This window comes from Penaeus japonicus, unplaced genomic scaffold, assembly GCF_977035675.1.
Source record: "Penaeus japonicus unplaced genomic scaffold, GWHDUDI00000001_assembly GWHDUDI00000004, whole genome shotgun sequence".
NCBI lineage: Eukaryota > Metazoa > Arthropoda > Malacostraca > Decapoda > Penaeidae > Penaeus > Penaeus japonicus.
In genome coordinates, this window is record NW_028234406.1 from 48,069,438 (window position 1) to 48,081,937 (window position 12,500).

The 12,500-nt window shown below is 36.4% G+C and overlaps 3 protein-coding genes across 7 annotated transcripts in view; 1 reads left to right on the plus strand and 2 right to left on the minus strand.

The window, feature by feature from the left end:
• The window catches only part of Sem1 (Suppressor of exocyst mutations 1), a 94,001-nt gene extending 81,734 nt beyond the window's left edge, over positions 1 to 12,267 (minus strand). Inside the window, exons 1-3 of one of the 2 annotated variants that reach the window (XM_086536614.1) lie at positions 12,077 to 12,266; positions 8,999 to 9,095; positions 8,063 to 8,219 (exon numbers count right to left, since the gene is read on the minus strand). In XM_086536614.1, coding sequence (XP_086392740.1) covers positions 8,186 to 8,219; positions 8,999 to 9,095; positions 12,077 to 12,167 — 222 coding nt within the window. In that variant the 5' untranslated portion in view covers positions 12,168 to 12,266 and the 3' untranslated portion in view covers positions 8,063 to 8,185. Of the gene's footprint in view, positions 1 to 8,062; positions 8,220 to 8,998; positions 9,096 to 12,076 lie in introns of those variants that run through there. The other variant, XM_086536615.1, reaches the window with a different exon arrangement.
• The window catches only part of Gdap2 (ganglioside induced differentiation associated protein 2), a 98,030-nt gene that overhangs the window by 36,906 nt on the left and 48,624 nt on the right, over positions 1 to 12,500 (minus strand). The window lies entirely within an intron of this gene.
• LOC122256659 (NADH dehydrogenase (ubiquinone) B14 subunit) lies at positions 1,112 to 7,666 on the plus strand. Its single transcript, XM_086536612.1, has 3 exons — positions 1,112 to 1,249; positions 5,915 to 6,030; positions 7,260 to 7,666. Exons 1-3 carry the CDS (start codon positions 1,120 to 1,122, stop codon positions 7,386 to 7,388), a joined length of 375 nt encoding a protein of 124 aa, XP_086392738.1. The 5' UTR covers positions 1,112 to 1,119; the 3' UTR covers positions 7,389 to 7,666.

Here is a 12,500-nt window from a genome sequence, read left to right on the forward strand (position 1 = left end):
TTACCCTCTCCGCACTGCCCAGTCGTCCCTACTTGCTCTTTTCAGCAAGTTATCAAAATATGGGTTATTTTGAACGATTTTTTTAGGTCGATGCAAAGGAACTGTTCTGAGTTTTTATTTCCAGTGTGATTTTGCATTTTTCTTAACAGTGATGTTTGAGCACTTATCCCAGTACGGTAACATTTTGTTCCTATATCTCTTGGATTTGGTGCTAGATTTTCAATGATCGTCCATACAGATATAACAAAGTATTTTTTTCTCCGTATTTGTGATGGGAATAGTGATCATGATATCAATGATGACTAGCAAATATATATATATATATATATATATATATATATATATATATATATATATATATATATATATACATACACACACACACACACACATACACATGCACACACACGCATCACAACTACACACCACACACACACACTCACACAAACACAAAGACCCCCCACACCCACACGCACACACACACACACACACACACACACACCCAACACACACACACACCATATATATAATATATATATATATATATATATAATTATAAATATATATATATATATATATATATATATATACATATATATATAGATAGATAGATAGATAGATAGATAGATAGATAGATAGATAGATAGATAGATAGATAAGCCACCCCTGCCTCATGCCCCCTTACCGCATCATATTTTCCTAAGATTTTTGTATTTTCCAGTTTTAAAGATAGTCAATCTCAACTATCTGTCATGACTTTTTTGTGTGTGTGTGGTTTAAGAGGTAACATCAGTTTAGTAATTTCCAAACAGGATAACGAAATGGTAAAGGTATAGAGTGCCAAGCTAAAATACATATAATCGATTATTCGAATAATGTTTATTTGCCGTTCCTTAAGTTACCCCTAAATTAAATACAGAAAATGGTCAAGTTGGGTTATAGTGTTTTATTTGATATTTGATTTGATATTCTAAACTTCATAATCAATTCGCAATAAATCCTCTCCGAAATACGTTTTGCAGATAATTTGATATAAGAATGATATGATTTTTTTTTAGATACCTAAGTAAAATTAATAAGATTCACTTGACTGGTTTAATCGAATCAGCTGTTTCCAAGATGGCTCCAACACGAACGATCCGGGCCGCCGCCAGACAAGTAAAACCCATTTTATCCGTCGACCAAGGAGAGGCGAGGAAACGTGTCCTTAATCTTTATAAAGCCTGGTATCGTCAGATTCCTTATATCCGTAAGTTGACGTATTGTTGGGGATGTTTGAGGGAGAAATCGCCAACCGTGTGGAGACGATGTTCTGGTGGTCGGTGTTTAGGATTCGGTGGGTTTTTGTTTTCATAATTATTGATGATTTTCTGTTGTAGTTCTATTGTAATTAATTAGTCATGAGTAATAAGATGGCATGGCATTGATTTATTGTAAATATTGTGGGCAAGTTTTTATTTTAAATGTGAATGACTGTGATATCCAGCAATATTTGTACTAGATTGTTGGAAAATCTGTTTACCATCACTTGTGTTGAAGAATGTTGTAAGAATTTACAGACAAGGGAGAGTTTCTTTTTACTTTTTTTCCTTGGTTTTCTCTTTTTGGCTATTTTGAAAATTTGTATAAATGAAGTATCAAAAGCATGGGTAAGTGGTAACAATGGAATTTTCTTTCCTCCTACTACTCATGTAGTTGACATAGTCCGTGATTTCTCCCTATGGCCTATGCCCCCACCTGGACCTACCCTGTTCAGGGCACTTTGTGTAACATACCTTGTACAGAATACCTATAAAACCACCATCCTCGCCCTGAAATTCAAACATGGCTGTGTTTATGTATTTACCACTAGCGACAAGCTGTGGACTGGAAACCCCCAGTGAATGACCTGTATGTGCTGTTATGTTCTCTCGATAGTTGGCACAATATTCCCCATTTGTTACAGTATAATTATAGAGTGCCATCTATTGAGTGGTCACATCATTATCGGTCCTAGTTTCCTATCCTAAAGCCCCCCTTGGCTAGAGCTAACTTGAAAATTAGGCAGAGTTAAATAGGAAATTGGGTTAAGATTTTGCATATGAAATATTCCCAGATTTCATATTTTACCCCGCAATTTCCCTGATCTACTTCATGCCCTCCCCTACTATCGGGGCCCAGATTGTGGGGTCCAGGGGTGGAAGCGCGCATTATCTTCACTATATATGAATAGTAGAAGTTGAGAGGAATCCATCGATACCACTTTTGTGGTATTTAGTAACGCAACATTACCTGGAAAATTTACCGTTTTTATTTTTCCTGTAGCTAAGCCCCCATTTCTTAACTTAATCTGAGGCGTATGAGGGGCCAGGTTGCAGGTTGTCTTGTAGTAGTTTATAAAATAATTTAATAAAATATCTATAATCTATGCACACAGTAGCCATCTCAATACGAAATTTGAACGAGGACTGATACTCAACATTCAGTTGTCTGTGATTGGTCAATAAATTTATTGGTTATATCAATTGTTTCCCTATTGGTGCTATTATTATCATGTGACAATATTGCCATTAGCAATGTTTTTTTGTATTTCCGTGAGCAAGGTTGGCACATGTGCAGAGCCAATATTTTTTCAGTCAGAGGTTTGCAAGTGCGGCGGAAACATCTCCCTTTATTAATTTTTTAATTATTTTCAAAATAATATATCTTGCTTAATTTGCATTTTTAGAAGAAAAGAGTTATATGGCGTTACATCATAATTAAAACTACATAATGATGTATGGTTAGTTTTTCACTGTATTCATGTGTTTTTATCCAGTAATACCATTTTGAGGTAATTTATGAATAAATTGCATTGACATTTGACACAAAAACACTTTAGTCCTGCCATACTTCTGTCACCTACAAGACTAATATGTATCAGATATTGTTCCTATACAATTTACTCACCCACATGGTACAGTGTGTGATCCTATACCCCCCTTTTTCAGAGCACTTTGTATTACTTATCTTGATTTGAGTTTTATTTAGTGATAGACCTTTTGAATACATCATCAGTGTGTAACAGAAGTTGCCAATATGTATCCTGTACTGTGGCTAATACCACAAACGCATGCACGTCTTCATGATACAAGAAAGAGCTTGAAATATGCCTTAGCACTCAAGCCCACGGATTCTTAAACTACAAGAAACGTGAAAGAATTATGATTGGCCAATCAGTTTACAAGTTGTTCTAATTGTCTTTCGTCTATAGAACATCATGAAATCGTTTATTAACCCGCTAATTCTGGGTGACAAGATATCACAGTGAGTGGTGGCAGGACCAGCCGCCAAGCAAGTGCACATCAAATAGAAAAAAAGCACATCAGTTGATTGTTTATCAGTGCTAGTTGAAGGTTGAAGACCCTGATCTGCTTCATGCCCTCCCCTACTATTGAGGAGATATTGAGGAGGATTGCGGGGTATAGGGGGGGAATTGCAAATTATTTCCTTTATATATTAGTACAAGAGGATGAGAGGAATCCATTGGTACTTTTTTCATGTTATTTAGTAATGTGGCACTATTCTGAATATTTTCTCTTCTGTGACATAATCCTTGCAAATTAAGAATATGAAAGTTATCTGATAATTAAAATTATCAAAAATTGGTCTACTCATAGGTAGAAAGACTTTTTTTTCATGTAAATTAAGTGATTTTAAATGTTTAGAAGAGACCCACACGTTTGCCACTGTATGGCCTTTATGACAAGCAGACCTCAACCACCAGCGAACCTCCATCCTGCTTATCATAGGAAGATCTACCTTGTAGACCTCTCAGGTAATTTATCATCGGATAATGAAGCAGTTTGAGCTCTTAATTGGCAGAATATATTTAATCAAGATTTGGTCTTTACCAAAATGCGGAAGTGCTGAGGCCACAGTAATCACTGAACACTGCACACTTTTGGGTTGGATTTACTCATAGGCCTTACAAAATAGATCATGAGATACAAGTGGATTTGGATAGAGCACAGCAAATGTGAATGCATGGTAAAAATTCTGTTTTGAAAGCCATTGAGTGGTGTCTTCAAAATAATTGCACAAGTAGCATTTTTTTTCTTCTTTTTGCAATAATGTCAGAGTAAAAAATTACTCATGCCATGTGCATTTTATATCTGTTTTACATTTGAAACTAATTTTACATGACAAATTTTATGATATACCATTGGGTATAAAGGGGGGGGATTCCTTGATACCAATTTATTTACATTAACCCATTGCAGACGGGTGTCATGACATATATGATGCAGGAGCTTTGGCCTGATGATGGGCCTCATGACATACATGATGTTCAGGGATTTTGGATCATTGTGCTATTTTATCGTGCCATGAGTAACGAGTGAGTAATGATGGCAATTGCAGTCGTAATTACTATAATTACCATAATATTAAGCAAACTTAACATCCAAAACCTAGATGGCACCACTTTCTTCTAGCACCAGCAGGAGAGAGAGCCTTGAATGCCACCCATCCATGGTTTCTAGCAAGCACTATCTTTAGAGAGTGATGGCACACAGCAAGTTGATGACCTCTTGCTCTAAAGTACCGCCGATGAAGGATGTGCAGGCAGAACAAGAAGAGGAAGGTGACTCAAACCAAACCATACCCAGTGTCTAAAATGTGCTCCTTTGCCAATATGGATGCCTTTTACTATGACATTTACAGTTATAAGCACAGGTTTCTTTCCTCTTCCTTACCTCTTCATGTTATCTTCATTGTAGGTGGTTATATGTTTCATATTCGTTCATGACAAAACTAAAAATATGAAAAAATAGTTACTTTTTGTCCTCCCATACATCAACAATGACATTCATTGTAATGGACAGATTTTGCAGGCATTTACCCTTTTTATTCACCCATGAATAACAGCAGTAATGATGTATATTTATAGAATATATTTTAACCCGTTAACGACGGGGATAGATTTGCTTATCCAGGCTACAAGATGGGTTTCATTTCTGAGTGAGGCAGCTTCAGCAGCATACCTTGGTTTTTCCCACTCCCTTCCCACTCATTGTAGAGCTAGAGCCATTTTTTGTATGTGTTTTACTGTTTTTAGAGACATATCTGTCATATCACAAGCTCTATCAATTCTGCAGTTGACTAAAATTTAAAAGTTCAGGGTCCATATCAACTAATTTTTTTCTTTATACTCAATGTGATAGAAGTATTGCTGTTTTAGGGGAGGACAAAAAACAACTTTATTTTTTCGTATTTGTGTGCAGTCATGAATGAACATGAAACTTAAAACAATCTAAAATGAAGATAACATGATGAGGTAGGGAAGAGGAAGGAAACTTGTGCTTTTGACAGTGAGTGCCACAATAAAAGGCATCCCTACTGGCACAGGGGCACATTGTAGGCATTGGGCATGGTGTGAGTCACCTTCCTCCTCTCGTTCTGCCTGCACATCTTTCATCTGCGGTACTTTAAAGCAAGAGGTTGGCAACTCGCTATGTGCCATTGCTCTATAGAGATAGTGCTTGCTAGAGACCGTAGATGGGTGCCATTCAAGGTTCTCTCTCCTGCTGGTACTAGAAGAAAGTGGTGCCATCTAGGTTTAGGATGTGAGTTGAAACCCATTTTGCTTAATATTACGGCAGTTATGATAATTATGACTGCAATTGTCATAAAAGCAACGCCTCTCATCAATTGAGTGGGTGAAAAGGGCTCTGAAAGGCACCACGTAGAATAGCGCCGGGAGAGATCTCGCATGTGGAGGCTTTGTGCGCTTGTTTATTCACGATGGGAGTATCATTGGGCAAATAATCACCCTGTTGCGAATGAGTTAAAAGCTAACAATAATTGTTACATCTCATCTCTTAACCCTCCAAATAACCACTCCACCATTAACAAAAGCCCAGGCAATTACTAATGCAAGGAATTCTTCCAACAGTGATAGACTACGACTTCCCCAAGTCAAAGGAGCAGTGCAGGGAGAAGCTGCGTGAGGAGTTCGAAAAGCACCGCCATGTGCAGGACATTCGCGTCATCGACATGCTGGTCATCAAGGTGAGTTTCAGGTGTTTTGGTGCCATTTAACAGTAACCCGTTGTTTATTTGTTTATTTTCTAGTTTGTTTGCTTTTGGTGCTGCTTTGATATTTTTGTAATTTATTCAGTCTTTTTGATTAAATATGAAAGATGTATAAATGAGTATGAATAACTTCGTAGTGCAGGGGGATGTAATTGTTGCATTTCCATTAAATCTTAAAAAGAATTACATAAATTAACAAGGTTTTAAAACATATTTGCTAAATCTCTTTGTATTTCTTAAGATATACAACCTTGGTCATCTTTAGATGTTTTTTTTTAATATGATTTCCTATATGTAGTATGATGTATAAATCTATATTTTGTATAATAGGGCTGTGATACCAATCAGCATTTGGCATGATACCCAAACTCGCAATTTCAATAAAAAAAGCAATACGAAAGTGATCCCACCAGATGCAAAATGCCTGCCATGCAAGGGTTAAGAGCTGTCATATATATAATTGACATTCAGCTGGTCATAATTGATATCACAGATGTCAGGTGAAACTTCAGTTTTTGATTGATATATATATACTTAGATATATTTACAAGATTGCCAATTCTGAAGAGATATATGCGCCATTACATCTCTTTTTGTGAATTTAGCAATTTTCATTTATACCATTTTCTATGGTCTATGAGGAGGGGATATTAAATTCAAAGGATGATATTCTATGATTATTTTTTTATTAATATTGTTGATTTTAAGTAAGTAAATTTATTATGCAGTATTTTTACTTCATAATCTATCTGAATAGATTTACTGTTACAACCATGAACCTGATATCAAACCTTTGAGTATGTTGGCTGCCATTGCCTCATATATTATTAAATGATTTATGTTAAAGCATTTTGTTTTTTGTTTTTGTCAGTTTTAAAAGCATACACGTATTCATCTTTTGTATTTTGAGTACTGAATCAAAAATGCAGTATCAAGGATTGTGAGCATTAACACTTCTGGAATGGGTAGTACCTTTATATTGCTTCAGATGTTATATTATTTTTAAAATTTATGCTATAACACGTGTTTATATATGGTATAACAGCACAGCGTAATAATAATGAGCCTAGTTACACAACTGAGGATATAATTTTTAATTTCAACAAAAATACAGTACAAGAGTGATATTAACAAAATCTTAGTATCATCTTCATGATGTGTTTCCTTATTGGAAATGCAATAATATTCTGTCCTCCTCACCACAGGGCCAGATGGAGCTGAAAGAAACGGTGGAGATCTGGAAGCAGAAGCACGGCCTCATGGCCTACTGGCGCGACTCTGTTGAACCCAAGCCTAAGGACTTCCTCAGCAAGTTCTTAGATGGCCACGAGTAAAAGACTAGCCATTAATGTTAAAAAATGTTGAATTTGGGGTGTTTTTTTTTAAACCTTCCATGGGAGGAAGAATGACAGGAAATATGAGTAATTACTACTTCTTTTTCCCATTATGATGTTCATGGGATTTTGTTATGACCAAGAACTTATATAAACTTGGAAAGAAAAGATTTGATGTATTCAGATGTTGAACTCCCTGGGGTCCTAAATTTACAATAACCTACAAGTTTGTAAATACATCACCTGTGTAGATATTTATATTAAAAGAGTAAGCCATATGTCTTTTTGATTTCCTCAAAAAATTGTGTTCACAGGCCTCTAGTACAGGGAAGGAGTTCTTGTAAATTCTGCTCTACTGAGAAAGGTATCAATTGTACATTTAGGAAAATTAACCCATTCACGACGGGGGCATTCTAGCCTTGAATGTCACAATGCCGGGGCGTTCGAATTATTAGGCCTAAATCGATTAAATGGCTGGCACAATACTGTGCCGCCCGGCCACTGGGCTTTTGAATAAGCGGTACAGTACTGTACCACCCGTCCAGAGAGGGTTAAAATGAATACTTATAACAAATTTAATTTGTTATATGTGATATAACAACCATTTAATGTACATTTCCACTACATTCAGTTGATACATTATTTAAAAAGAAAAGGTTGAAAAAAAATCAAAATATCTACAAAAACATTTATTCATAGATAATACACCTTTAGCAATCTTGACAAATGATTAGAAATCCTAACTGAAGATCACACACAAAAACACATCTCCTTTCATACAGCACACGTACAGAGGACTACTGCTGCATTGGCTGGATGTTCAGCTCAGCTCTGAAAGAAAAAGAAGGGTTTTCAGAAGGTTTAAAATTATGATTTCTTTGGGTTCTCCTCACCCTCATGAAATTATTTACCTTTATACACTAGGTATTTATAGAAGGACCTTTCCAAATTCCTATAACATGGAGGAGAGAACTAAGCTAGATTCCATTGACTAATTGCAATTACAGTACATAGGATCTAATAATTGGCAACACAGTCAATATTTTGTATAGAAAATACTTAACTGAAAAGGACACAAAAGACTGTAAAATACAGTATCTTGAATTTTATTAAAATCATATTCAACAAAGGAAAAAGATCTTACAAAGAGATAAAGACAGGATAAACTACCATCTGAAAAAGCTTCCTTCACCCATTGTGTAAGGATGACATACATGATTGCATCAATTAGGCTTAAATGAAAGGTGTCAATGTGTACACGACGCAACATCAGGATCTGCTCGAAGTTGAAGCACATACACAGTCATGAAGTACTAAGGCTGTAACAGCGCTAGCTCCAGAGCTAGCGGGTTCCAAAGTCAGCTTAAACCCGCATTCTATGATGAATTTGTGCAAAAGTAAAACCCTTTCCCCGTCCCTCTAATTTTTAGCTGGTGCCGCTAGTGTCATAGACCAGTCCTGACAACCACTTATGTCGTTAGGTGTCCCATCCTCAATGGGCTATAAAATGCATCTCGCCCAAACCTCATCTCATCATTGACACTTAGGTTATGTCAAGCACCTCATCCTGACTTACCAACAAATATAAAAACTATGCAGTTGCCTCTTACCTCAGCTGCTGGGAAAAGTCATCTTCAATGTTGTCATCGTCCCAGTTGTCCTCCCACACATTCACATCTTCTGCGTCTTCATCAGCTGCACCCCAGTCTGCCAAGGACAAAAGAGGAGTTGCTCTTATTTGTTAGGGTATTGCATTCCAATATATTTAGTGGGGGAAGAGGAGAACTTTATTTGTACTAAGTCGAGTTGTGAGTGCAATGATGGAAATTTTCATCTTATCAAACTAAATAGGAAATGCATTTTGCAACAATCTTGGTTTTTCTCAAATTTTCTCATACAGATAGATTTCAAATTATGACCAGTTACTGTGACTAAAATGTACTGAGAACAAGAGGTTTCTGACAGTAGTTATATTTTAGATTTATGTAAAGCACAATTCTCCAGCATATAAACAACACAAATCAAAAATATAATTGTGTATAGGTAGGGATTAAATATAAACTTCCTCTATGAATATTCTTGTAAAAGAGCCTGTAGATCTCCCAAATAATTTATTAATAAATAAGGAACTAGTCCCAGTTCTACCTTCCCGAAATAAACATGGTGGAATTAGTTGGCCTTTGCTGTAGCAAATGCCTGCCTTGCACCACTATTGGGTTGGACTTAGTAATGATCTTCCCTTAAAGAGCACAGCAATTTAGAGACAACATACTGATAACTGTCCAGAATAACCATTCTATCTGCTATGTATGGTTTCAAGTTGCATATTGTTCGGGGCTTCATTAAGTTTGATATTTTGGGGTAGTTCAGAGACAGTTGTATTCTCAAGATGTGATGCTTTACTTCCATTATGGGATATAGACAAAGATGAATCAGCCAGACAGGATTCTTTGTATTGCACAGAGATCTTCTAGTCATTTTGTCTCATATCAACTGGATCCGCATGTCCACTTGATTGGAAAAGAGCCATCAATAAGGCAAAAACATTTCAAGATGTACTTCCATCTGTGAACAACAGCTAGTGAGAGCTACCACCTAGACCGACCAATTAGCCAATCAAGCACTTTCATGTTCCTACTGTTGTTGAATCTGATGGCTTTACTTTTCAAGCTGTGCTTGTTTGCAATACTGGTTCTGGTACAGGATATACATTGCTGATTTATTCAAAAAGTATATTGGTAAATAAGGAACCAGTCCAAGCTCTGTTAAAAAAATAATAATAAAAATAAAATAGTGAAAAAAAAATCAGGGTTAGCAGCTATATAGCTTTGTATGTAGAAAAAGCAATATTGCCCTTTTTTCAGTTCCGGAGATTTTGTCTCAATTGCTTCAATCAAAAATGTAAACTTTCAACACTTGGGGTAATTGATGGGCTCTGACATAACACCAAGATGGATCCTGATGTCCCTTTTTTCCATTTTGGTGACAATCTTCATTGAAGAATGCCTGATAATCGACATAACAATGAAAATAACACATTTCTCAACAGCGCTCATCAAGAAGCTGTCAAATCGATTGATAGTGAATACGCACATCCACAGCTTATCATAAATAAGTTTTAAAAAATAATTAAAAATTGTTTGAAATGTTTAATTACTTGAAATAAAATGCACGGTATATATAATCATGAAAGAATACACTTTCAACTAGAATTGATAGTTTTGACAATTGCATAGTAACACACAAACTAATTGACATTACAAAGAAATTAGTTACACAGTCAATGTGAGATTGACATCATACTGTTATATCATGATCAACTTTAAATGTTTCACTTGCGCATTAACATCTGCTGAATAACTTTTTTATAAACAATTTGCAGAGGAAGCGCTCGGAATGAATATTCACCTTTAACCCCTTCACTACGGGCAGTAGGAAACGCCCCTCACGCCGTATCCGAGCTGCTGGCGCGCGCCAAATTTTAAACATCGCTACTGAATATGACAAGTTTTAAGCCAAAACCTCTACAAGTTTAAAGCCAAAACCTCAACATAATCATCATGTGTTATATATCAAAATATGCATAGTTAACCTCTTCCCCCATGTGCATGTGACAAGTTATTTACATGGGTTGGGAGGAAGATGGAAAGAGTGACCTTGGTGGGAGGCCTCACTCAGATGACCAAAGAAAACGATTGAAATGGTATGGTAAACTAATCATAATATGTTTTATATTTTTACATAATGTTCCATAAATAAATAATAAAATGATTGCTAGCAGGGCCCATCAATGCCTCCCCTGGTATAAGCGAATCCCACTCTTATGTAATAGTAATAAAAGTCAAGTAATATATCGTATCATATCCGACCTCTATTCTGAAAGATCTCGTACAGTATCCGGAAGAAAGAAAACTCAATTCCACCAGAACTCAGCCATGACGCAGTATGCGCGTCCTCGGGTTTGACGCGAGCGCTGTGAGGACGCAGTATACGCGACCTCGTGTTGAAGGGGTTAAGTTCTCTCTATCCACTACATGCTCAAAATTCCTTGTATCTTATGGCTGTATGAAACCTTACCTATACTTAGTATTGATATATTTGGTGGTAAACTTTCCGAATAAAGTCTTGTCACTAAATACCACAAAAGTGGTATTGATTGATTCCTCTCAACCTCTACTATTCATATATAGTGGAGATGATGTGCACTATGCCCCTCCTTGACCCTTTGCACTCCTTCAAGATCTATGCACAACCAGTAGATGAAAAGGACTCATCCCATAGCTTAGGGAGTGAAATTATATAAAATAAAAATAAAATTTTAATTGCATGGAATAAGGTGATCTTGGTATTAGTAATGTTCGTCAGAGGACTTGTAAGTTCTAATAAATAAATAAAATGAACAGAAGCACTTAAAATGCAAATATTAGCCAATGCAAACTTCGGTTCCTCGTAAGCTAATGCCATTAGACCTCAACACAAAGACATCAACTACACTCCAATAATCATAATCATATCAGTATCGTTGCCGCGTAGCTCTTCTACATTTCACCAATCTCCAAAATTACTTTTAATTAACAAACAAATGACTCTCAAATCACAATAACATTCCTCAAGCGAAAGAAAATAAACTTTTCAAAATTCCCCGAGACCGAAGACCACAAGGCGCGCCATTTCTCTCCTTCTCTCACCTTCTGCGGGGAATTCCTCGAACTCGTCGTCTTCCTCCAACAGACCCAAGTCAATCTTGGGCTTGGTGTCTACTTGCTTCTCGTTGGACATGCTGAGGAGGCGATAAAAGGGCGAGAGACGAGAGGCGGCCGCAACGGGGAAGATTTTTCGTTGAATCACGGTGTTGTTGTTTTCGGGGAGGTTTCAGGGGGATGCGGTTCCCTCTGTGGCATGGATTCTAGATGGTTCTCTGTTCTTGTTTACAGTCTGTTTATTATAAAGGAGTTTTATTTTTTATTACCATTATTATGTTACCCTTTTATATGGCGTTTATCCATGGTTTGATAATTGAAATTAATTTTCAGATGGATCCGGGTCCCACTGAAATATTTTTTCTTCATACCCTTTTTAGTCTTTTACATATGAATTCTCCTTATTTCTGAT

What these genes read in the sequence shown, in the direction of transcription:
- LOC122256659 (XM_086536612.1), top strand. Translation starts at nt 1,120, where the DNA reads ATGGCTCCAACACGAACGATCCGGGCCGCCGCCAGACAAGTAAAACCC. An exon ending in TCGTCAGATTCCTTATATCC is followed by an intron (nt 1,250 to 5,914) that starts GTAAGTTGACGT and finishes TTCTTCCAACAG; the next exon opens with TGATAGACTACGACTTCCCC. An exon ending in TCGACATGCTGGTCATCAAG is followed by an intron (nt 6,031 to 7,259) that starts GTGAGTTTCAGG and finishes TCCTCACCACAG; the next exon opens with GGCCAGATGGAGCTGAAAGA.